The following is a 27,304-nucleotide window of genomic DNA, read 5'->3' as shown; positions in this document are numbered from 1 at the left end:
CAGCTCTACCAGCAAGGCACGATGTGTCCCCTTGAGTGTCCGTGTGCCATGCTGCCAGCAGCACTGCTGAGAAGCGCACAACAAAGGCACAAAGTGCTTCGAGACACAGTAAGTCTAGCTGGACCTCCCTGGCTCAGCTTCAGCACTACAACACCACAGACCCCCTAAGTCAAGAGGAGGGATACACAGCCCCAGAAGAGCTGCCTGCTTGCAAAGGAAGGCCACGGACAGCAGGGAGGCAGATAAGAACATAAATATAGTGAGACTGAGCCTTGCTCAAGAGAGTCACACACACACACAAAAGTTACAAAAAACCATCATTTAACCTGTAAGGTTTCTGAAACCTTGCCTACACTCAGAAACTGAGAATGCCAAAATATATGTACCTTCTAGCACATTGCAACATACATTGTATGAACAGGCAAAAGGCCTGAGAGTAATTTGTGCACTCTAAATTGTTTGAATGAGCTTTCAGTAACTCAATGTTACAGTCTGAATTATTTTAGCCTGTACCCATAAATGCAAGTATGAACACAAAGGCTAACTAATGTTCCCACTAGTGTCCCAGAGTGCACTGGCAACATTTCAAGGTCTCCCAGAAGGAGCAACCTCTAGCAGCTTCACTAAAAAACAGCACACACACGCACAGGATGTGGCAATTAAAATGGTTACACATCCCAGACCTAACATTCATGCAGGGCAAAACTGCAGCAATTCAGGGCACTCTTAACCAAGGCTAGTAGAGAAATGCCGCTGTTTTCTGGCTCTACTTCTCCCATTTAAACCATCTGTAACAGCCTAGTCTAATTATTTTTCCCCACAGGAAAAAAAGAAAAGAAAAAAAAAAAGCTACTGAGCTATAAAAAATCCTGACATAGGAAAAATCCAATGAAGTTTAGAATTAAGATCTCTATTAACAGAGAAAGTGTCTAGAGTTGGTAATTTATCCCTGGAAGAGGGGAAGGTCTCAGTGTTGGGGATGGAGAGAAAAGGTGGAAAAGATCAGTAGCTGACAGAAGAGCCTCCTAGGACCCAACTCAAGCCACTAGTTCATACAAAACCTAAAGCAGGCTGTGCTTTGGGGTGGAGGGGACGGGACGGTCTTATAATAAGACAAACTACCCTCTTCCGGATTAAGAATTTCAGAGAATGATTGTACTCACTGAAGTACAAATACTTCACTGGTTTCCAGGACATTTTACTATTTTATTCAATATACTTTCATGGAACTGTCTCCATCAGAGAACAGCCAAAATACACTAAAACCACTGGTTTTCAGAGGAAAACAACTTATTTTGCATTTGCCACTGAATTTTTTCAATATATGGGCAACTCATATCAGGGAACTGTTATAAGTACTAGACTGATTGTGTGTTTTGCTGACAAACAGACCCCAAAAAAAAAAAATTTGGGAATAAAGATGAGACCCTTCAGAAATTTTCCAACAACTTTGCATAAGATACCCAACTTTGGCAACCAGTCATGAGCCTCAGGATAAAAGAGGGACTTGCAGCTTTTATTGCCAATTTTCAAACCAATGCTTCTTCTTGTATTTCACCGCTGAGCAGTATATAATACTGTTTTATTAGTATACAACATTTATCTGCTCACTAGAAATACACCCAAAAGGTATGACTCTATTTCTGTAAATGGACAGAAATACTAGAAGACTGTTTTACAGAATCACAGAATCTTTAGGTTCAAGGGACCTCTTGAGATTGAGCCCAACCTCTGTGCTCAAGCACAGCCAAGTAGAGCAAGCTGCCCACAGATTTGACCAGACGAGCTCTGAGCATCTCCTGAGATAGAGTTTTTCCACCCTCTCTGGTTAACCTGTTCCAGTGCTCAGCCACCCTCACAGTACAGGAGTGTCTTGGTATTCAGATGGAATTTCATGCATTTCAATGCATGCCCATTGCTTTCTGCCCCATCACTGGGCACCACAGAGAAAAGTGGTTCCTGCTTTTTCATTCCCTCCCGTAATTTACACACACTCGTAAGATTCCCCAAGCCTTCTGTTTTTCAGGCTTAACAATCCCCAGCTCTCTCAGCCTCTCCTCTTACGCCAGATGTTCCAGTCGCTTTGTCATCTTTATGGCTCTGCACTGGGCTCACTCCAGTCGCCATATGCCTCCCTCATACTGGGGAGCCCAAGGCTAGACCAGCACTCCAGGTATGTCCTCACCAGTACCAAATTAGAGGGGAGGGATCAGATTCCTTGACCTGCTGGCAATGCTCTGCTTAATGCCCATTTCTATGTCTTGTTGAAGTCCCTCTGAACAGCAGCACAACCATCTGGTGTATCAGCTATGTCTCACAGTTTTGTATCATCCCCACTATCAGCTTCTGGGGTACATTACTAGTGACTTGTCTCCAACTGGACTTGGCACCACTGATCACAATCCTCTGGGCCCAGCTGTTCAGCCAGTTTTCAGTCCACCTTATTTTCCACTTATCCAACCTGTACTTTGCCAGCTTGTCTGTGAAAATGTTACAGGAGACAACATCAAAAGCCTTGCTAAAATAAAGATAAACAGCATCTGCAGCATTCTTCTTATTCACCAAGCAGTTCATCTCATCATAGAAGACTATTAGGTTGGTCAAGGATGATTTCCCCGTTGTAAATCCATGCCGACTACTCCAAATCACCTTCTTGTCCTCCATGTGTTTCCAGGAGGATTTTCTTCCTCATCCTCCCAGCAACTGAGGTATGGCTGACCAACCTGCAGTTCCCCTCATCCTCTTTCTTGGAAACAGAAATGATACTGGCTCTCTTCCATTCCTCAGGAACCTCTTCCAGCCACCACAATCTTCCAAAGATAATTGAGAGTGGTCTCATACTGACATCCAACTAGCTACCTCAGCATTTGCAGGTGCAACCCACCAGGTACCACAGACTCACGTATGTCTAGTTTGAGTGCTCCCTAACCTGGTCCTCCTCCACCAAAGGTACATCTTCCTTGCTTGGCTTGTCCTCTGGTCTCAGGAGCATGAGATTCCTGAAGGCTAGTCTTACCAGTAAAGGCTGAAGCAAAAAGTTATTGAGTACCTTGAGCTTTTCCGTATCATTTGTTCCCATTCAGCAGCAGGCTCACATTTTCTTTAGTCTTCCTTTTGCTGTTTATATACTTCTAAAATCCTTTCTTGCTGCCCTTCAGGTCCCTTGACAGGTAACTCCAGACCAGCCTTGGCTTTCTTAACTCCTATTCTTGCAGAATCAAACAGCAACTCAGTATTCCCCTTGTGTTACCGATCCCTGATTCCAACTCATATATGATTCCTTTTTATGTCAGAGTTCAAAAAGGAGCTTTTTGTTCATCTATGCAGGTCTCCTCCTGCCCTTGCTTGCTTTCCTGTTTGTTGGGGTGGAACTTGGGTTTGGACATGGAGATCCTTGAATATCAACAAGCTCTCATGGATCCCTCTTTTCTCCAGGGTTGAATCTCATAGGATTTTTCCAAGCAGATATCTTGAAGTCTGCTTTCCTGAAGTCCACGTTTGTGATCCTGCTTTTTGACATGCTCCCTTCACTTAATATCCTAAACTACACCATCTCAGCTATAAGCTGATAACAATAATCATACTGTAGTTCCTCAGGTTGTTAGAAACTGCAATTCTTCTAAGGATTTACAGATTAATCTCTACTACCATTCAGCCTTTGGTTTCTGCAGTTCCTTATGCGAAAAGCAAGAGATATTCACAAGTTCTGGACGTGACTTAACCACTAACATAAGTTCCAATGGAGATAGCTGCAAACAGTGTGCAGTCGAGCAGCATAAACCTAAAATCCACTGTCCAAATCAGCCACTAATTTTTTTTATCTAAATTTAAGAATAAATAAATAAATAAATTAATTAAAGCAAAAACATTTTACTGCTTTGTCATGGTTTAAATCCACTCACTCCCCCCCCCGCCCCGACCCTCCCCGCTCCCAGAGGGATGGGGAGGAGAATCAAGAGAATGTAACTCCCACAGGTTGAGATAAGAACAGCCCAGTAACTAAGGTATAACACAAACCACTGCTGCTACCACCAATAATAATAATGCTAAAGGAAATAACAAGAGGAAAGAATACAACGCCTCAGCACCAGCCGACTGATAACTCACCCCACTCCCCCTCAGCCAAGCACCCACCAATCCCTCATCCAACCCTGCAGTCCCAGCCCTTCCGGGTAACTCCCTGTTACATCCTGGGCATGACGTGCTGTGGTATGGAATGCCTCTTTGGTAAGTTTGGGTCAGGTGTCCTGTCTCTGCTTCCTCCCAGCCTCCCCTCCTCCCTGGCAGAGCAAGAGGCTCAGAAAGTCCTTGGCCAGACCAAACATTTGAGCAGCAACTGAAAACATCAGCGTTATCAGCACTGTTCCCAGGCCAAAAAATCAAAACACAGCACTACACTAGCTACTAAGAAGGAGAAAAATAACTGCTACTGCTGAACCCAGGACATCCCTTTTCCTGCTCTTCTTTTATTAACATAATGAGACTGCATTTTTCTTGCACCATTAGAAACAACTGCACTGAAGTTCTTCCATGCTCAGGGACAGGCTACATACCCAGGTATATTAAAAGCAGCCAGTGAACAGCACTGATTAAGAAAAGGGTTATATTTTTCTTACTCTGACTCGGTTTTTCCAAAAATCCACAATCAGAACTTGCTAGTCTCTTCACTGTAGAAAGCAAAATACTTGAAGTAACCAGCATAATCCTCTCACAGGAAGTAAAGCCTTTGGGACAAGAAACCTCAGATAAAGCTCTATTACTCTGGTGGTTTTGATAAACAAATACAAAATTCCATTACTATTAGCTGTTCACAAACTTTCAAAGTTATATCTATTGGTCCATAACAGATGATGGCCAAGATACTCCATAGAAGAAAACAGCCCTAACAAATAACACCCCTCAGGTCTGTTTGTTTTGGCTCTACTCACTCTTCCAAGAAGCCTACTCTAATAAGGCAAGAAGCAAAAAATAAAACACAGAGGCAGCAGAACTGAATAAAAGTCTTACCTTCCCCCATAAAGTATTTAAGTTACTTTTTCAAAATTATGAAGAAAAAACTTACACAAAACATGCACTGGATTATTTCTAAATCCAGTTTATTATCCTTGTCTACCTTCATATTCAATTATGTTCAACTCTTCAGTTTCTTTATTCCACAAAGGATACAGAAAAGTTCATTCTGCATCAAGAAATCTAGTTCCTTGTCTTAACACCCAGTAGCACAATCACATGCTCTTTTGTTGCATAGGCTTCTGATGTACCTTTAAACTACCTTGTAATGAATATGCTCTGATGTCCCACCTCTGAATAGAAAGGAACAGAGTTTTCTTAAGGTCTTAACGGCTAAAAATGTATTTTATTTCTCTTCCACCATCTACACTGCAAACTAGTACCAAACTGCTAGAGCCACTTTGTCTATAAATTGCTTTAAGAAATCACATTTTTTTTCCTCACTTTACAAAAAGAATCAGAAATCCCACCCTGTTGTTCAAGCAATAATTTGGAACCATTGCTCATTCCACAATAAGCTAATACTAGTCTTGAGCTGAAAGAGGCATCGTATTTGTTAACAAAATAATCATGTAAAAATGCAAACTCCGTATTTCATAACTCTCATTCATATTCTACAGCACTACTCTTCAAAAACACTGTTGCTTAAGCCAAGCAATAATCTGCCATGTAGCAAGAACACAGAAATAGTTGAAATTTCAGTTATCTTCAGAATAAACCTGAGTTACCAGGAAGAAATTAGTTTCTCCTCCCCTCCAATTCTTTAATATATAAGAATCCCCTGCAGTTCTTTCATATTCAATACAACAGAATTGGCTGAAATACAGGTTCTTTCAGCAGGTATCACCCCACAGTTGAAAGTAATGCCTGAGAAGCCAATATGATGTTTTCACTGACGTCTCTTTCCAGGAAAAGGTCATATTAGTAGTGATAAAAGAAACTTTTTTCAAAATCCTAAGCACAGAGACCCACTTAATCTGTAACACCAAAAGAGAGCAGTCCTCTGCCTTTTCTCTTAAGGAAAGTTAGCCTGAAGACCTTATTCTGAGCGTCAAGGCAATACCACACACAAAATTATCTTGGACAGCAAAACTGAATGCCTTTAATTCAGCGGTATGTTATTTGTCAAGTATCTTCAGGTTACAGAATTATTAAAATATTCTGAACACACACAAAACCACATATTAGTGCTTCTTTCATTTCTTTCATTTTCTCAGCTTCTATAGAATGTGGGTGCAGTCTGGAGTTTGTTTTTTGGCGTTGGGAGAGTGACAGTGAGGGCTGTAGGATGGGGTCTTACATGTCAGAAGAACTGGTCATGGCATTTTAACCTGGCCTCTTTCCAGTCTAATTATGTAATCACTAAACATTACCCTCTTTATTACCTATCTAAACTTTTAAATACAAGATTAATTATTAATGCACTAATTATTAGTCTGCTTCTCTTTATGGGAAATGCACCTAATTCTGCTTACTTCTGTATGACAAAGTTCAGATTTCTTTTTCAACTAATTCACCTTTACCTTTTTCACATTTCCAATATTTGACCAACATGAAATTCCACTGAGGCAAACAGTGGTTTGCTACATTATCTCAGGTTATTGAGTTCTACAATAAAGCCTGAAGAAGAGTAAAGTATCATTCAAGGCAAAATTACCAGAAGAACCATTCAGAAGACTCAAGCAACTTACACAGGAATTGTGAAATTTCACAGGCTGTCCTGAACTTTGCACAAAGCTCCAGCAATTAACAAGAAAAAAAAAACCCCAAACCCCAAAGTGTTGGGTTTTTTCATCAAGACTGAAGTGGTGATGTATCATCCAAAGAAAAGATAATTTGACACACACTACTTCCTCACAATGTTATGTCCAGGTATGACAGAACCAGCTCCATACCACATACCACAGTGCTATTATGACAACAGGAAAGTCTCCTTCAGACTACTCCACACATCATCTCCATAGTAGTACACTTTAAAACAAAGGACAAGAATCAAAGAAACAAAAACCTCAATGTTGTCAAAACTGACTTTATAGTAACGAGAATATAATCTAGTACTGATGTTAAGAGGATTACTTATTTCTTCCAAAGTCAGAAATATTAGCACAAAGGTCAGAGATTCTTGTGTAAAGTGACTGGCAGCAATGCAGGCAACTCTCAAATCCACAAGTGACCTTGAACTTATAGTGACAAGCACTTAAAAAGGATAGTAGTTTTATCTGCTAAGTCTCTTCAGACAGAATTACCATGGGCACTAAACACCACGGTACAGTGGTTTATTCAGTTCATGAACATCATGAGTTTCTAATGCCTCACATTGCACCGCACACCTGAATGCTCTATTTAAATGCAACACTACTGGATTATAAAAAGCTTAAGGCACAATCCTAACACACATTTCAACAGCCCTCAGCACAGTGACAGCATTAAAACAAGGTAAACACTTCATCAAGCAAGTGCACTTTTGCAATGCAAGAAATTTTTGCATTACAAAATTGTACTCACTTTCCAGCGCTGATAGTAATGCACAATTTTCGGTTATAAAATAAGTATTTAAAGATCAAATTATTTGCTTCATATACTTAGAAGGAATTATAGGCATTCATGCCTATATATGTGCTCAAAAGCATATAATTTCTGAATCCATTTTTTCACCTAAGACACATGCAATAAAAATACAATCAAAACTGATTTTTATCTTCCTATGAAATTTCTCCTTACTTAACAAAACAAGCAAGGAATGAGGAGAACAAACTGTTCTCAGGTACTAAAGAAGAGTAAGCTACCATTAGTCTGAAACAGAACACATTATTAGCAAGACTTGTAATGACAGTTGTAATCTTTCAGAACTTTTCCCGCAAGTTATTTTGAAAACATCCCTTCTTAAAAATAAATCTTAGTTAAAAGGCTCACGTATATACTCCTCTCAACACATAAAAGCAGATAAAACAAAATTATACCAGGAAGAGGTGTGTTACCTAGATCTTCCCAGTAAAAGAAACAAAATCAAAAAATACCCCACTATTATTTGGAGAAAGCATTTTAAGAAAAGGTCATGTTTTAATAACTTTCATGCTTGCATACTTAAAGAAAACATTTAGATAACCTTTATATTACTTAACTAAGAGAAAATAAAATGCTTGTTGAATAATAATGTCAGTAAAATACTTTCATTTATGTACACTTACTGCAATCTCTCTACAGGCCGACATGGATATTCCTGTACCTTCAATTTGTTTCAGTGCATACTCCTTTTCATCTTTTCTGTAAAAAAATAAAAATAAAAAATTAGCTCTGACACACGACAATCATCAATACAAGTTTAATGATTAGTTTCAATTTGGTCTGGATCACAAAGCTAAAAAGCCAATCTGTTTTTACACATAAATTACATATTATTAAAAGCAAGTTTCCTTTTAACACACACTTCAAAAATTCCAAACAAACATAAAGAAACTTTGTTAACCTATAGCCATTTCTTTCTGAAAGCACACAGATAACTGCAAATATGTCTACAAAGAACAGTTTTCCTGAAATTCCAGGATGCTGTCTACTACCATGAAAAAGCCATGCAGTAGTATCCCACGCCTGGAAGAATCTCCTAGAAATACCTAGGAACTACAAGTTTCTTACTTTAATTTTGCAAGCCACTGTCAATCCACTTTTACTTCTGAAATACTATTCTTTTAAATGAACTATACTTACTGCATAAGCACTGGCTACTGATAGACTCCTTCAAGGCATATGAAACTGTGTGCTCTGAAGTACAAAGCTGGAGAGCATGATAATGTTCAACATGAACATCAGTACTATCCTATTAAATAATCACAGTTTGAAGTGATTTAGAGAGAAGACCAACAGAACAAGAAAATTAAGCCGTATCTTGAAGCCCTTGCAATACAATGTAACCAGCTTACTGCTTACAGCACAGTTTTGCAGGATTCACCTGCCATCAATAGATGTTAAGCACCAATACCCACAGCACTGATGCACTCCTGCAAACTCACCAATTACAAGCAAACAAACCACAAGCTCCCATCAAATTCCATATGGCATTTCTGGTAGACTTCAGTTTCCCCTTCTACTAGTCCCAAGCCATTTTGGTCTCCTACATTGAAAAGTTACCTTGAATTCCTTTTGGCCACTACAGGTTTTAACATAAAGCCTGTATCCTGCACAACACCAGCTTCTTTTCCCACCCTCTTCCAGACCCCCAAAACTCTGAAATACATTGGATGTGAAGTGGCTGAATGGAGGAATGTGGGAAAAGGATGAGCTCAACCGGAAATTATAGCTGTCCACGTGTTTTAGTGACTACAGATGATCATTATTCCCAATAAGTTTCACTAGCAACTAAACCCACAAAGCATACCTATAGTTAACATTGTGTTTGGTTCCCATTTTGCACTATGTTTTTTGAAGCAAAAAAAAAAACCCAAGAAAAAATCCAGAAGTGTTCTGACTACACATGAAAACTCGGTGCACTGCAACTTTTGCAAAAAGTAAACGCACCTCTGAAGAAGTAGGAGTCACTCAGAAGCTGTTCCAAGTTCTGGGGCTTATTCCTCTATGCTAATTAGAATGAAGCAGTTTCATATTGCAGTATTTTAAGCATATAACTTCTGAATCTGTACTGAGGCAGAGGAGGCCACCACCCAAAACTTTTCAAAGACAAAAGAAAGCCAAAGAAGTTACCATCACTAAAATTAGGCCAAATATTGCATTAACACCTTACCAGAGTAGTTCAACAAGTACACTTTCACGAGTAAATTCAGAAGCATACGTGTCAGCTTCCCAAGCAGAGGGATTCACCAGAATCTACTGATACAGTGGTTTGGATTCCTTCTTCGCTCCCCACTGGGCTGCCGTGTATTTTCATGAATCAGTCGTTTAAAAGAACTTGGCTCAAGATGTGGATGCAGAACCAAAAACCATGTAACTTTTCAGGTAATCAGTTCACACCTTATCTCACAGAAACTGGTTTTATTTTATTAATAATTTCAAATGTTAAGGAGTAAATAATAAATGCCCATCCTCTCTCATACACTGTTCTGCTATCTATGCAGAAGTCTGTAAACTGCAAAGTATTAACTCCACAACTTGGACCGCTTACTGAGACTGTGAAGACAAAATTATACTGTCTGCAGAACCAAAACCAACTCTGGACATTTAAAATTGGTTATGGCTTTTAAATTACAGTTATGCTTAAAACAACATGGTACAAAGCAATCCCACACATACCATTTTGAATCCCCCAACAAGGTAGTCACTACAGCACTGTAGTACACCCTTTCTTTTAGCATGCCTACTTAACCTGGCACACCAACCCACTAATACAGCTACCCTTGAACTAGTTCTACAGATGCAAGCATTGCATTCGGTTATTCAGCCCCCCACTTTACTCAGACTTTCACAGACTAAAGGTCATTGCAGAGACTGAGCATGCCATTTGGCACACACTGCCTTCAAAAGCACTGCTTAACACCCCTGTCACTGCAAATCTGTCACCACTTAACAGCCAGCCACTCTACACAGGACTGTAAGATACAAACAAGAAATTATGAAAGATGCTTAAAAAAATAAAATAAAATAAACAATCCAGTGACTTTAGGTATTACAGCATGGGAGGGGGAAGAGGGAAGACAATCTTAGAGCTGCACACAAGGTACTTCTAGGACACTGGGGTTTATGAGTGAAAATGAGGATAATGAAATACCTGAAGTAAGTGGGTATCAAAGATAAAGAACTCCATAGATATCATACTCTAGATCGCTCAAATTTATTTTTTTTTCCTCCAACAGCTTTGGAATCATAAAGATAGCCTCCTTTAAATACGTAAATAGCATTTACTTGCCTTGGCAGAAATGCAAGTCTATATGAATACTTTTCCAAAGTTAACTGCTCTTACTATCACAGAATCACAGAATCACAGAATCCCAAGGGTTGGAAGGGACCTAAAAAGATCATCTAGTCCAACCCCCCTGCAAGAGCAGGGTAACCTACAGTACATCACACAGGAACTTGTCCAGGCGGGCCTTGAATATCTCCAGTGTAGGAGACTCCACAACCCCCCTGGGCAACCTGTTCCAGTGCTCTGTCACTCTTACAGTAAAGAAGTTCTTCCTGATGTTAACGTGGAACTTCCTATGTTCCAGTTTACACCCATTGCCCCTTGTCCTATCACTGGATATCACTGAAAAAAGCCTAGCTCCATCATCCTGACACCTACCCTTCACATATTTGTAAACATTGATGAGGTCACCCCTCAGTCATGCAAATATAGTAACTGTTTAAAGTACCTTCCAGAAGATTTTCACCAAGTGGTATTTTAACTAAAAATATTTCCTACTTAGCAGTAATCTCAAGATAATTTGAGAAAGAAATAAATACATTTAAAATTTCAATACACAATTCAGGTTACTCAATAAAATAGTATTAAATGGCAAAAGGAAAAAAAGAAAAAAATAGGCACTCTACTTACACTTGTAAAAATTCAATAAGTAATATCAAATAGTGTGTGCGATAGGTAAGTATACTATTTAACTCCCTGAAGACCTATGCTCTTACGAAACACTTGAGGCAGGGGGAAGTATTACTACTTCATGTCAAATACACAAAAAAACTCCAGTAAACTCTGAACACATTTCAAGAACTTGTACAGATCATATATACAGCAGGAAAGTTCTCATATAATCCTTCTCTGACAGATCCTATAGCAGTACATTTTTCACTAGAGAGCAGAGCAAGCAAGATCAAGTTTAAAAACCAAACTCAAACAACAACAAACTACACAGCTCGAGTATGAGGCAAAGGAAACACAATGCTAGGGATAGCCAAGGAGAATCAAGGTTTGTGTCCACAATCACTTTCATCTGGTCTACAGAAATATTGTCTTTGGAGTAGGCCAACTAACTTGAAGGTCCTGTTGTTGGAGGTTTGTCTGAGGGCATGGAGCAAGAGGCACAGACCAAGGTTTAATCATAGAATCATAGAATGGTTAGGGTAAGTCATGTGAAACAGGAGATGTGCCTAAGGATTGGAGGATGGCAAGTGTCACGCCAGTCTATATGAAGGGCAAGAAAGAGGACCCAGGTAATTATAGACCGGTCAGCCTTACCTCCATCCCTGGAAAGGTGATGGAACAACTTATTCTTGACACCATCTCTAGACATATCAAGGATGCGGGGGTCATTAAGAGCAGCCAACATGGTTTTACCACGGGGAAGTCATGTTTGACCAACCTTATAGCCTTCTATGAGGAAGTAACTAGGTGGATGGATGATGGTAGAGCTGTAGATGTGGTTTTTCTTGATTTCAGTAGGGCATTTGATACTGTCTCCCACAGCATCCTCACAGATAAGCTAAGGAAGTGTGGGCTTGATGATCAGGTAGTGAGGTGGATCAAGAGCTGGTTGAAGGGAAGAAGGCAGAGAGTTGTGGTCAATGGCGCAGAATCTAGCTGGAGGTCTGTGACTAGTGGAGTCCCTCAGGGGTCGGTGCTGGGACCGGTGCTGTTTAATATTTTCATCAACAACCTGGATGAGGGAAGCAAGTCTGCTGATGACACAAAACTGGGAGGAGTGGCTGACACACCAGAAGGCTGTGCTGCCATTCAGCGAGACCTGGATAGGCTGGAGAGTTGGGCGGGGAGAAATTTGATGAAATTCAACAAGGGCAAGTGTAGAGTCTTGCATCTGGGGAAGAACAACCCCATGTACCAGTACAGGTTGGGGGCTGACCTGCTGAAAAGTAGTGAAGGGGAAAGGGACCTGGGGGTCCTGGTGGATAGGAGGATGGCCATGAGCCAGCAATGTGCCTTTGTGGCCAAAAAGGCCAATGGCATCCTAGAGTGCATTAGAAAGGGTGTGGTTAGTAGGTCAAGAGAGGTTCTCCTCCCCCTCTACTCAGCCTTGGTGAGGCCGCATCTGGAATATTGCGTCCAGTTCTGGGCCCCTCAGTTCAGGAAGGACAGGGAATTGCTTGAAGGAGTCCAGCGCAGAGCCACAAAGATGATTAAGGGAGTGGAACATCTCCCTTATGAGGAGAGGCTCAGGGAGCTGGGTCTCTTTAGCTTGGAGGAGACTGAGGGGTGACCTCATCAATGTTTACAAATATGTAAAGGGTGGGTGTCAGGATGATGGAGCTAGGCTTTTTTCAGTGATGTCCAGTGACAGGACAAGGGGCAATGGGTGTAAACTGGAGCATAGGAGGTTCCATGTGAACATCAGGAAAAACTTTTTTACTGTGAGAGTGACAGAGCACTGGAACAGGTTGCCCAGGGGGGTTGTGGAGTCTCCTGCATTGGAGATATTCAAGGCCCGCCTGGGCAAGTTCCTGTGTGATGTACTGTAGGTTACCCTGCTCTTGCGGGGGGGTTGGACTAGATGATCTTTTGAGGTCCCTTCCAACCCTTGGGATTCTGTGATTCTGTGACCTTAAGATCACCTAGTTCCAACCCCCCTGCCATGGGCAGGGACACCTCACACTAGACCATGCTGCGCAAAGCTCTGTCCAGCCTGGCCTTGAACACTGCCAGGGTAATCAAGCAGGTTCTATTAAACAGCCAGCCCAAGCTAACAGTGGCAATGTGCTCACTGAATCTGAGATGAAAAACACGGCAAAACAGAACTGAAAGGGAACACTGTTCCTTAAGAGGCTGCGACTTCACAATCTTTATTAAACCTTTTCAAAATTATGCAGAAGAATCTGCCTGATAAAACAAGTACCATGTCACACCACCACCAGGCTTCTCCACACTTCCAGTTCACTTATCCAAAACTAGGGGTAAAGATTAAAATCAACATTGCTCCAGTTCCAGAAGCATTATAATTCATGCTATTTTAAGAGGGACTTACTTCTTACAAAAAATTGAAGTGCTGATACGAGATATCCCCATCCTGAAAACTTCCTGATTCTCTAATTTAGATTGCCATAGGCAGCATCCAAATGGAAGGCTCCTCATGCCTACCAGCAGTAGCTGAGAACATCCTTCTGTTATAAAAAGCCATACCAGCGTAAGGCTGTAACTTGGTCTTTGAAAAGAATCTTTTCTCCCTCACCAATAAATATTCCATTCTGCAATACTTCAGGTTAATGTTTACATTTTAATTTGTACTGTGCAAAGGAAATTTCTGTCCTCCAGCCCCCAGAAAATTTTAACTCAGCTGGCTTATGTCCAACTGCAGTATTCAATGCAAAAAACAAAACTATGATTATTACTTTTTCTGGATAGCACTTTCAGCTTCCATTTTCCAAATGCTTTAAAAAGAACAAAGTAACAGATTAACTTTAGAAGGGTACAGTTCAGAACATTTTGAATAATTAAAACATTTCAAAGGAGTTGAAATGTCATAACTATTGCAATTGTACTTCAGAGAGCTCCCATCATATGAGAAACTACTTTATAAATAAGCTGATGGCCACAGCCCTTTACAAACGTAGTATTACGAGAAGTGACTATGAATGACTGGGAAAACGGACCTAAATCCTTCCCCAAAAAGCGATGAGTTCCTATGCTTTAGTGTATTTTATGCATATAGAAATAGCCACTAAGCCCAACGAATTACAAGATCAAAAAAATCCACACATGGTGTCACTAGGGTACATGTTCTTCAACAGACTAGGAAAGCAATTTTCTTTTATCATTATCCTCAAACCATATCAAGCCTTATCCAGTCAGTAGTTCAGACAGCTCCTTTTCATCCATGCAGCAACCAGTCACAAATGACAGAAGCTGGGAATCTACGGGTTGATCTTAATTTATTTCTAGAAAACCGTACACATGCTAACTTTCAATGCATATAGATTAGTTCATTTTGAGAGGCTACACAGGAAACTCAAAATGTGAAACAGTAAGTATAGTAAGCAGAAATCTAAAAGAAATCTATGACCACATCAGCCCTTTAAAAGGTTTGTCTTTCTTCACCTTCAAGGGCAGCAGTCTGCTGCTCTGCTAAGAAACTTCACAGCAGCTACAAGTCGTTCCTACAACCCAATCCCAGACAAGTCTAATATGATATGGATACCCGAGATATACTTGGCTGGTTTTGGCATGAAAAGAATGGATGAAACTAGAAGACTTTTACCTCATTCTGCTATGGTGAAACCATAGGACTTTGTGTTGCAAACAGAAAAGCACACATGTGTAGGGCACGGGAAGGGAGCCCTCATACAGAAAGACACATTTTTGTCATGTCATCTGCTCAAACCTGGGCCTGGACTTTCCTCTTAGTAGCATGGTGGGAAGCCAACCTCCTAGCAGGCAATGACTATACAATCTTTAAAGGTTGAGTTTTCATCTTGTCTGAAACAACACCTAAAAGTAAACTTGGAGAGTGGGAGAAAGGCAACAAATCAAATAGGCCAGTCTTTACTATGCAATATCAAAAGAGCTGGAGTGAAAAGATAATCTCCAAGGTTGATCCAGGTACACACAAGGAAAACACCCTATGGAATGAAAACAATACGCTACATTTCATACTGTGTTTCTGAACCTTTCGTCTCACAAATTCCTTATAATCTCCATTTTCAGAAAGGGCCCTGACTGCTACACAGCTCACTGGCATCATCGCCTGATGATACCTGCTAAACTCTGATAGGTCTCCCTTCAAATGACCCAGGTGACACCAGCTGCCTCAGCATATACATACGGTAACACCAGAAGGCAGCACTTTATCTTCCATTACATCCAAGGTTCACACTTGAAGCCCTTCTGGAATGTCTGAACACAACAGTAATGAAAGACAAGTTTGTGTGATTTTAAATGTTACTCTTCTCAAAAGGCACTGAACACCATGCATAGTTTCCTTCTCCATCTTCCGATAATGTTATGCACTTGCCAATGTCAGGTACTTGCATAAATGTATGCCCAAAAGAAGGCTAACTCAGGACTTGTAATATAATCTGGGAATTTTTAAAACAGTCATTTATTTTTTTTTGTCATTGTTGGTTTAAAAATAAAAACTTTCAATTAAAAAGGAGAACATTTGGTTGGTTGAAATTAACATTCTAAAATTAAGTGTGCCATAAATGTTTATAAATTGGCAGAGACATTCAAATATAGAGCAACTGATTACAACAATTAGCCTTTTCTTAAAAATATCTGACTTCCATTATGTATGTTATAAGAAACATGCAGCACAGCAGCTACACAGAGTTTAGCCTGCTGGAAAATCTGGCATGTTCCAGCCATATAAAGGAGATCATATTAAGAGCACCAGTGGCATCAGATTATGAATAGACTGACAGTGTTATCACGGTATATTTAAAAGTGAACTATACTCAGATTTTGTTCTATTATCTATAGAATATCCTCAGATGTACCTTTAAAAGCCACTGCTGGTATGACTACCCTTCTGTTTGTTTATTCCTCTGTAAACCAGTCTATGAACAGAAGGAAACGTGCATGTTAAAGAACAGACAAGTTCTTAAAGTGATGCTAAGCTACTGGTCATTAAACACATTCATATCATGTGCTTCCAGTCTCAGAAAAGATGATAAATACTTTAAAAAAGCCATCCAATCTTTACCTATCGTAGGTTATGTGTTCTTTCTGTATGAGATGACAGCTGATTCGTAAGACAAAACTGTGAATCTGAGCTAAGATTTTCTGTTATTAAAGGAAAAATCTACCCAGCTGTAATTTCAATAGATTGGGAGTGGGAAGTAGAGGTCTCTTAATAGCAACATGAGGAGATTGGAACTATACCAGAACCATTACAAACAACCTAACTATGCCCTCTTCCTTCTTTCCAGTAGTTTCCAATTCAGAAAATTAAAAGCAAATCTTTGTAGCACAGATACCTTCTAACTGTTAGCAACAATTTCAAACTATTTCACAGTCACAACCACAGATTTTTAACATCTCTGTATTATCAAACCATTGGCAATCTTACTAACCTTAATCTTACTAAAATTTAGTGATAAAATTTGCACTGTAATAACAAAAAAAATTGTAACGGAAGAGAACACAACTTCAGTCAGTGCACCCTCACCCCAAACCTACTGTTCAAGATTCATGGAGCTCCAACCAGCTACATGGTTGCTGCCATTGCTTTAATTAGACTTGCTCTAAAATATCCTGAGTAACTGAGAACTGTGAAATTAATACAAATGGGTTTATTTTATAACAGATTGGCACAAGCAGACTTGACAACCTGTTTATAAAGGTAAAAACTGAAGGGTTCACATTAAACTTTGAAAGCTGTAAAATTATTCTGCTGTTCCAGGTAATTTCTTCCAGCATTAAAGCAGGGGATAGAGCTGTACCCCATCTTATAGACAGGCTTGATTACAGGTAATGAATAGATTAAGGAAATACCTCCCCTTCCAGAAAGGATACTGCATGCAAGGATTTGTTACTTTAAAATAAGGATTAGCAGCATCAAGGAAAAAAAAAAACCAACTCTGAAATAAAGACAAAACAAACGTTTATTTATCAGTGAATTACGTACCAAGGCCACAGGCACATGGTCATCTAGACTATGCCAGAGAAGCATCTGCCAGTTGCTTCATAAAAATCACTTATAAGAAGAATGTTTGTGACTAACTATAAACGTCAAGAACATCAGCTGTCTGTTTTCAGTCATTTTATAACTATAGATCCTAAAGCCATACTGTAAAACTATACTGTAAGTACACAGTCCAGCTTAATGTGCACCACATCCCTTTCTCAATGGCTAAGTACTGCAACTTCAAAAGGTAGGAAATTACTATTAAGTCACCAAATACTAGGAAGCCTGTATTTCTTTGCGGTCTTTTTGGTAAGAACCTGTTTGAAACACCAAATGCAGATGTTTTTTCTAAACCATTATCAAGCATTAGGTTCACCTGTAGCAGAAAAAAAAAAAAAAAAAAGTGACCCAATGCAAGACATATCAGAAGGACAATGGCCTAAAAACCATAATTATTCACTTCTTTTCTAGCTCACAACATAATCAAACGCTTCCTCCAAAGCATGTTGTACACCCAGATTTATCAGAGACCTGTCAAGCAATTTCTGTTCTTTTTCTTCAGACTTCCCAACTCAAATGATCTGGTGTGAAATCTTCAGTTCTTGTGGCCAGACCTACATGAAAGCTTACCAACACAATGTGGATGTAATTTTTAGTTAACAAACTAGCCTTTGGATACAAAAGCTGGCACCCAAATCATGACTAACAAGCAACACCCAACATTCTGTAGGGGCAGAGTGAGACAGAGCACATTTGTTATAGTTGGAAAGCTGCAGTGTTGAAAAAACACCCTCACAAGAAGAAATAAGGACCAGAATCAAATGCTACAGAGTCACCATGAGGTCTAATGGAATTCAGTCTGAAATGGTGGAGGAAAAAAATAAATAAAATAAAATTTAAAAAATCATAACTGGTAATCAAGATATCCACTTTTTTTCCTCATTTCACTGTCAGGTGAATAGGATTTCACAAAGTTATGCGTCTTGATTCCAGCCACTAACAGAGTCTTCCTACCTTCCAAAACCAAACAAGGTCTTTATTTAGCAATCATCGTATCTGTTCCTAGGGAATGTAAGCCATGTTCCACTTCCTTTGAATTTTGAAACTGCATGCTCCATAGTCAGAATAGGCTTCTCTCAAGCTCCTTCTGTAGTTTAAGAGCATCACTTGTATAAAGTTTTACACTGATATTTTTTCCCCACCACTGAAATCATGGTAAAGGTAGAATAAATGGCATTCAAAATGTCTTTTGGTTGTTCAGAACTGAAGATCAAATTAAATTTCATAATTTGTCTGCCTCTGTTCCTTATTTGGAGTATGACAGAACTGGGCAAAGAAACAACTGGTTATCCTCTGCAATGAGTGGTTTTAATTAGAAGGTATGAAAATAAAGCTAACTTTCAAGTCTACAACACCCCTGAGAACACAGCAACAACTCATACAGGAACTCTGTTCCAGGAATAGACACATTCAAAGACACAGGCTAAAACCCACTGTCAGCTGCACTAATGATAATTAACCAAAGCAACAAACATGGCATTTTGGGTAAGCAAGGTGTTGTATCTTAGCATGAATCTATGATAATGCATGGAAGTACTAACAGGGGTAAGAATTTTCTCTTAACACTGCTGAATATGCAGAATTCATGAGATAAGATAAGAAGCAAGCATCTCTCAAAACAAACTACTTGGGAGTGAAACGGTAAATCTCATGCTGGTAGAATTCCATACATGAGTGGCCTTTGTATCCTTAGATCTCTCCAGGCACTTGGACCCCATGACATACCAAAAAGATGGGAGAGTCAAGGACAACTGCACTTGGAGCAGAGTCCCAGCATTACCTGTGTGAATGCTTCCAAGTGCTCTAGTAAAGACAGGATAAGAAAGGAGGGCCAAAAGAGGCAGAAAACCTTCTGGCCACATGAAAAGGATTTACTCTTCCTGAAATTAATACATAAGGAAACCAGATACACTGCTTCAAAATAATGAAGCACACCTCTGGATGTAGTTTCAATTCCAGCAGATCTAGCTCCTGCATCCAAGTCAATTGCCTATAACGCTTATTGTCACTTGACTATAAAATGAAATCAACAGCCTCTTCTACTGAAGTCAGCAGGGGATGAACAAAAAAATTGTATCACACAAGACCAAGTTTATGGCAACACATGTTTGAAGGCATACTGTCTGAGACTGTCCTCAGTTCCTATCTGTGCTCTTTGTTAGCCCAGAACCTTATCCTTAAGCAAGCAACACAATATTCACAGGAAGCACAGGCAGGAATCTATAGCTGTTGCTTTGCCTATTGGAAAGCCTGAGGTCAGTGTGGCTCCATCTACAAGATTAACAACCCTAGGATATTTCAAGATCATGAACTCTGCAGAAAACAGATGACAACTGGGGGAGAAACAAGCAGTTATGCATAGCCTCATCTGAAAATATTTATCTAAAACTGCTAATCCCAGGAAAGACAGAAGCAAACATGAATAATGCCCTTCAGAGATCTACTACTGCAGTAATCTCATCTCCTCCAATCTTTTTCACAACCAGAAAAGTAATTTCTGCTTTCTAATTAAAAAAATAACAATCAAAAACACAAACAAAAAAACCCACCATCCACAAAAACCTACACCAACCAAAAAACCCAACCCACACTTACAGACAGTAATTTTGCAAAGGTGAGTTAATGTGATTTCTACAACACTCCTTCCCTTTCAGTCTTATTAAATACACTAATATTTCATAAATTCTCCAAAAAAATCCCACTGCTGAACGAAAGAATTGTGCTCCCACAGACAAGGCTAAGAAAATATTAATAAGAAATTCAGATACAGAAGTTAGGTATCTGTTGAAGACTTTCACAGGCTTTTGTTAACAGCTGATTTTGATTTAAAAGGTTTGCTGCGTTTTTCCTTCTTGAAACCGTTGAGATAGCTGAAGTTCACAAGAGGTATAATCATTTCTAATATCATCACAAGTAGCATTTTTGTATGTCAGCCATATAACCTACAGTCAGGTGATGCATGTAAACCAAGTCCCCAGAGCTGGAAGGTCTTTTATAAACCTAAATTATCTAGATGCATGACACTTTCAAGTCAAAACAGACTTGTCAGTTTTTGTATTTGCTATACAAGAAGAACAAGAACTGTTCTTCATTTCCTAAAGTCTCATGTTGAGTTAGCCAATTTATCCTAAAAGCAGTGGTCCTGGACCAGTTTCAGCATTCCTGCTGTTATTGAAACAAATAAATCTTTTTTAAGTTCTAATACTTTATTTCAGTAAAAGAGAATAAAAAGTTGCAGCCAGTTTCAGTTTTCAAATGCCAGCAAAGAAACTCAAGAAACAACGCATCTTTGGAAGCGAAATGTAAAATCTGCCAATCACTTCTACTAACAATCCCTTCCTTGATCATACCCATAGACCACATCATCTCCTGAACCACACATTAAGCAGCTGTGAGCACATGCAAACAGAATCTTATTTCACAGCACAGAACTTGGCAGTTAAAAATAGAGGAGAAAGACATGGGTCAGAAGGCATCTATGCAAATCATGAGCTTGATTAAGTCCACAGAAGATGCAAACACATCATTTCAGTAGGTATTTTCAAAAGATATGGGGAAATTTTATGTTACTAACAAATCTTCAGTGAAATTTGGTTGGAACATCCAACAGAAATTCTGGTTACTTATGCGAACACAATTGTAGCATTCTGAATGATGGCATTTTCTGGTGCTTGGGGGTTTTTGTTGCAGTTTTTTTGTTTGCTTTTAAATCATACATGATGTGAAAATATTCATCTTGAACATGAATTTATGAATGAAGCTTTACAACACTTCTACCTACAATACAACAGATTAGATGACCCAGAAGTACACCAACATGCTAAATTTGTGTCAAGTAGTTCACATGAGAAGTATTTAACTTATGAACTAGGCCCTGTTCTACCTCGCTTTGCACCCTCTTACCAAGTGGGGGGCAAACTCTCTCCTTCCCCCTCAAGCTCTTACTTCCTTTTCCTGCAGCACTATTAGAAAAATCTTAACCCCTCACTCTGTAACAGGAAACTTCTTATCCTCTTCATCTCTTGGAAAAAAAAACAACCAAAAAAAAACCCATAAAACTTGAGAGGTTTTACCTCACAGCTTATTATGTGCTAATTTACACGAGTCTTCATCTGCAAGCTTGGCAAAAAAATTTTATCTGATTCCCTCTCAAATGTAACCTCTTTTACGTCTCATCACCCACACTCACCTCCTTTCTTCTCAAACTCCTACCACCACCACAATACCTTTGTGTTTGCCACAGTAGCAAACAAAAAACCAGCTGAAAGCATCTTCTTTCTGAAAGGCTATAGGGCTCATTTCTACACTCAGTTTCAGGGAGAATAACAGAAGAAAGGACAAAATAGCCATGGGAGAGATCGTATGCAAGAGTCTGTGAGAAGCACAAAAATTAATCACCACTTGCACTATCCTATTTGGCAGGAAGCAAAGCCATAGTATAGTTGCACTAGCAGCTCTCAGTAAAGCACAGTTATGAAATACTAACGATCTCTTCCTAGATTGGGTATTTTCATTAGAAGGCATTGCAGGCAACTAGTTAGACAGGTTTGGGTTAGTTCTGCTGCTCCTTCTCACGCATGAGCACTTAGTGGTAACAAGTGTTTTCAGGATTTGCAGGTTTATCTAGTGTTTAGGTTTACTTAACTATTGAGACATTATAGTGAAGCCTGAACACCTTCAGCCATTTTACATTCCTCAAGACAATAAGTTTCAACAAGAAAAAAAAAAAGAAAGTAGGAAGAAAAGCAGCTCTTCAGACACCATCACTACTAGAGACTTTCACAGAATCATAGAAAGTTAGGGTTGGAAAGGACCTCAAGATCATCTACTTCCAACTCCCCTGACATGGCCAGGCACACCTCACACTAAACCATGTCACCCAAGGCTCTGTCCAACCTGGCCTTGAACACCACCAGAGATGGAGCATTCACAACTTCCCTGAGCAACCCATTCCAGTGCCTCACCAGCCTTACAGTAAAGAACTTCCTCCCTATATCCAATTTAAGCTTCCCCTGTTTAAGTTTTAACCCGTTACCCCTTGTCCTGTCACTACAGTCCCTAATGAGGAGTCGCTCCCCAGCACCCTTATAGGCCCCCTTCAGATACTGGAAGGCTGCTATGAGGTCTCCACGCAGCCTTCTCTTCTCCAGGCTGAACAGCCCCAGCTTTCTCAGCCTATCTTCATACAGGAGGTGCTCCAGTCCCCTGATCATCCTCATGGCCCTCCTCTGGACTTGTTCCAGCAGTTCCATGTCCTTTTTATGTTGAGGACACCAGAACTGCACACAATACTCCAGATGAGGTCTCACAAGAGCAGAGTAGAGGGGCAGGATCACCTCCTTTGACCTGCTGGTCATGCTCCTTTTGATGCAGCCCAGGATACGGTTGGCTTTCTGGGCTGCGAGCGCACACTAAAGCCGCCTCATGTTCATTTTCTCATTGACAAGCACCCCCAAGTCCTTCTCTGCAGGGCTGCTCTGAATCTCTTCTTTGCCCAATCTGTAGCTGTGCCTGGGATTGCTCCGACCCAGGTGTAGGACCTTGCACTTGGCATGGTTGAACTTCATGAGGCTGGCATCAGCCCACCTCACAAGCGTGTCGAGGTCCCTCTGGGTGGCATCCCTTCCCTCCAGCATATCAACCGGACCACACAGCTTGGTATCATCGGCAAACTTGCTGAGGGCGCACTCAATCCCACTGTCCATGTCAGCGATGAAGATGTTAAACAAGACCGGTCCCAACACCGATCCCTGAGGGACACCATTCGTTACTGGTCTCCAGGTGCACACTGAGCCATTGACCACAACTCTTTGTGTGTGACGACCCAGCCAGTTCTTTATCCACCGAGTCGTCCATCCATCAAATTGATGTTTCTCTAATTTAGAGAGAAGGATGTCGTGTGGGACAGTGTCGAACACTTTGCACAAGTCCAGGTAGATGACGCCAACTGCTCTACCCCTGTCCATCAGTTCCATAGCCATCATAGAAGGCCATCAAATTGGTCAGGCAGGATTTCCCCTTAGTGAAGCCATGCTGGTTATCACCAACCAACTTGTTGTTTTTCATGTGCCTTAGCATGCCTTCCAGGAGAATGTGCTCCAAGATTTTGCTGCAGAGAAAGGTTCAGGATCAAATATATTGCTTTCTGACTTAGGTCAATATTTCTGTAATTTAGCCTGTCACAGGAATACATTAATAAACAGCAACTACAGCTGCAAACTCAAATTACTGACATTCAAGACAATCTCAGAGGAAATAAGATGTAAATCCACAAATTATTATAGAATCTTAAATATCTTACAAGAATGAACTTGCATTGGTACACTCCAGTTTCACATTCAAGAGAGTATAATCCTTGCCACATCAATGAGTTGCCTCCCTCTTAACAGTAAATGTAACAGCAGTGCTCACATAAGCATTCCCCTGTGATTTTACCGCCAACATTGTTCATTTGTAGCATTCAGTCAACTTGAGTGCAAGTTTCATTTCCTGACACACTCGTGCTATATGACTTCAGTAATTTAAGTTCTGAAGAACAACAATCTGGAGAGAAGAGTACACAAATTACTGCTGTATGAATACTGATTTAGGAGACTAAGCAGATTAGCTTTGCCTCTTCCTACACCCAAATTTTTCTACCACTACAGTGATCTTAGTCATTAAGTCTGACCAGATGCAACCTCTGAACAACCTAACGATATTAGCAGAAACCCCAACCACAGCAAATCGTCCCTGGAGAAAGCCTGTTTTTCCAATAGAGCTATGCCTCACAGCACACTACTTTTTCTCTTTTGATCAATATTTTTCCACTTCTGCTCAAAAAAAAATAAATAAGATTCATCAAACAAAAACCCCAAAATAAGCAAAAGCTTACATGGCCAGGACCACAGTCAGCATTCATAGGTTAGGTGATACACTTGCCTTGGCTATGTACTTCATTTTCCTTTCTCTTCCCATGCTCTAACGTTCACTCGTGTGTGGACTTAGATGCTCTAAGCACTTCAAATCTGCATTAGGAACTTTACATTAATGCTTCTGCACACCAGTATTAGTCCAAGGAGGAAAACAGACTCTCCTCTTCAGTTGCAAGCTTTCAGTACTCAAAAACTGGAGGCAAAAGGGGGAAAGAAGATTTCATTTGTCTCCCCTCCTCTTATGCCTGTCCTTTACAGTGATGTTTTCCGACTTGCATTACTATTGCCTGATTTCCAAAAGGGAATTCCATATTTGGCAGCTAAGGCGAAGTCTGGTTTATACCAATTCTCGTCAGATTACTTCACTGTTAATGTATTTGTACCTTTCAAACGGTTACAAATAATATTTTTTTTAAGTGTATTACTATTCTAGCATATAAACCTACACACTTCATTCAGCTGATACATTGTACAACACAGGGCAGTGCCAGACCTTTCATACTTGCCAAAGGATAACAAGCCAGGAGGCTCTGCCAGGGCAGCATCAGCTGCTGAGAAGGAGAGAAGTCTGAGAGCTGCCCAGGATACCTGCCTCTTTCATCATATTGGAAGCTGGTCACTTGGTAAGTCTGTCATCCCCCCCATAACAACATTAAAAAGCAAATACCTGCTTTTTAAAAGGCACTTTGAAATATACAGATTAAAAGTATTACCTACATAGTTACTTGGAAAGGAAAAAAAAAGCAATTTTATTTTAATAAACCAATCCCAGGTGTAAGTCAAAGAAAGATATCACATAGCCATAGTGTGAGAGAAAGCAGCCAGCTCAGTTGTTTGTTTAAAGGTAAGCAGAAGCGGCAATAACTGGAAAGGTATTATTCACATGAAGATTTCAGCTTTTGCAAGTGTTACATCTGCTGTTGCTGCTACAGAACTAAGAACAGAGTGGCCTATTTTCTGTTTGACTCGTGCATCCCATTATTCCTTGCGCACTCCTAGCCAACAGCAGTATCTTTTCAGCTTGCTGACTCATTCAAACATCCTGCAGGTGAGCTAACATCCTGGTCAAGGAACAGAAATACTCTGTAGTGACCTGGAATGACAGACTGATCTTTCCTGAAGAGTAAATGGAAATAATTCATGCATGTGCATCAAACAAATAGAATTTCCAACACTTACTTCATCCTAAAAATTGCCTCTCATATGATAAGGAGATACAGGAAATGAAACAACTAAGCACAACATTGTGACTTAAACTGTGATCAAAGAAGTGGCAAGGAACTTCATGAGGAGAGGTCAAGAGTAATATTTTCCTGTGACTGGAAAAAATGCATTCTTTTTTTTACTGGACAAATGTGAACAAGTGTCAAAAAAAGTTAGCGAAAGCCAACATGATGTTTTGAGACAGCACATACACATAAATTCTAAAAGATTTTCAGCTACATAAAAAGCTGAAAACTTCACAGACTACTGAACTGGAATCATGAGGCTTATTATCATTATTTCCCCCCCTAAAAGCCTCTGGTCCAGTTTTTGTGTAAACCAAAATAAATTTTGGTGGGTTTTTTGGTGGGTTGGGGGGGGGGTGGTGGTGGTGGTGGTGGTTAGTTTATTTTTTTTCTCTTTCTGGACTACAGAGATATTAATGAAAACTTTTGTAAACCCAGGTGCCTAATTTGGATAATACCTCTAGACCTTATCAGACCACACAAATACTACTGAAGTAAATAGAAGCTGCAGGTACTCAACATCTTTAAAAACATGCTCATGCAGTGCACGCAAATGTCACACCAACATTGTTCAAATCTGCCTATGAAAAAACAGAATAATAATCTTAAACTGTCATAGAAATCAATCAGCTCACTAGACACATGCTCAAATGATATTCTACTCAAGGCTGAAAAAGCCAAACTCAGCTGTTACTTTGTCGAAAAACTGCTTTTATGCCCAAGCCATTCACGGAGATCTAAGCAGTGCAACCACTTTTTTTTTTTTACAAGCATTTTACCGAGCAGCTTGCCAAGCTCTGTATAAACACATTTTACTATTTCATAAAATTTATATGCCAAGTTTTTGAAACACAAAGTGACAGGCTCTCAGTGGAATTTCTGCAGAGCTACGAGGCTCTTATTGCCCTCATCCCTCTTGAGAATGTAAATTAACTATAAGAAGCAAGTAGCCAGGATCTTTTTCTTTTACACAGGAATGCTTTGCAAACTTGAAATACTAAAATAGTATCTATGATCAGACAAGGGAGAATTTCTTTACATGAGGCTCAAAATCCCGCAGTGATCAGCACACTATAAATATGCAGCATTACTAGGTTTCTGTTGCCAGCAGTGGAAAAAGTTTCTCTCTGCCATTAAAGACCCCTTAAAGTAAAGAACTGATACTAAATATCCTCCACTCCACAGATATTTTAGCTGGATATTTTCATAAGAAAAATCACCTTATCTCAATGATTTAGGTTGTTTTCTAATTTTCATCTACCTTGCTCACAACTTGCTTTCACCCAAAGTTACACAAAAGCAACTGAGAGCAAACTCACCAGTGCCATAAAAAGAAAACCCAAATGAAGAGGGAATAACCTAGTTTCCGAGCTTCATGAAGTAAAAACTCCGAGTATATAGTACAACTGCATTTGCGCCATATCATATCACATTTCAATCTATCTGCCTCCTGAAACTTTGCACTTCCTTTACCAGTTTTCTTATGGCTCAAGGTCTCCCTTTGATTATTCCCAGCCCTGACAGATTAGCTATCTTTTTACCATGTTTACTTTTGCTTTATTATCCATTTGCATTTATAACACTACTATTATCGTAGGGATTCTGAAGACATGTCCTTTATGGTGCTCTGCAGTATCAA

At 39.8% G+C, this 27,304-nt stretch overlaps 1 protein-coding gene across 1 annotated transcript in view; it reads right to left on the bottom strand.

The window, feature by feature from the left end:
* Positions 1 to 27,304, bottom strand: part of CDK19 (cyclin dependent kinase 19) — a 132,631-nt gene that overhangs the window by 102,986 nt on the left and 2,341 nt on the right. Inside the window, exon 2 of the mRNA XM_065681075.1 lies at positions 8,199 to 8,274. Within this exon, the coding sequence (XP_065537147.1) occupies positions 8,199 to 8,274 (76 nt within the window). The remainder of the gene's footprint in view (positions 1 to 8,198; positions 8,275 to 27,304) is intronic.

This window comes from Lathamus discolor, chromosome 5 (assembly GCF_037157495.1).
Source record: "Lathamus discolor isolate bLatDis1 chromosome 5, bLatDis1.hap1, whole genome shotgun sequence".
NCBI lineage: Eukaryota > Metazoa > Chordata > Aves > Psittaciformes > Psittacidae > Lathamus > Lathamus discolor.
Note: the sequence above shows the minus strand (reverse complement) of the source record. Positions and strands in the feature narration are given on the sequence as shown.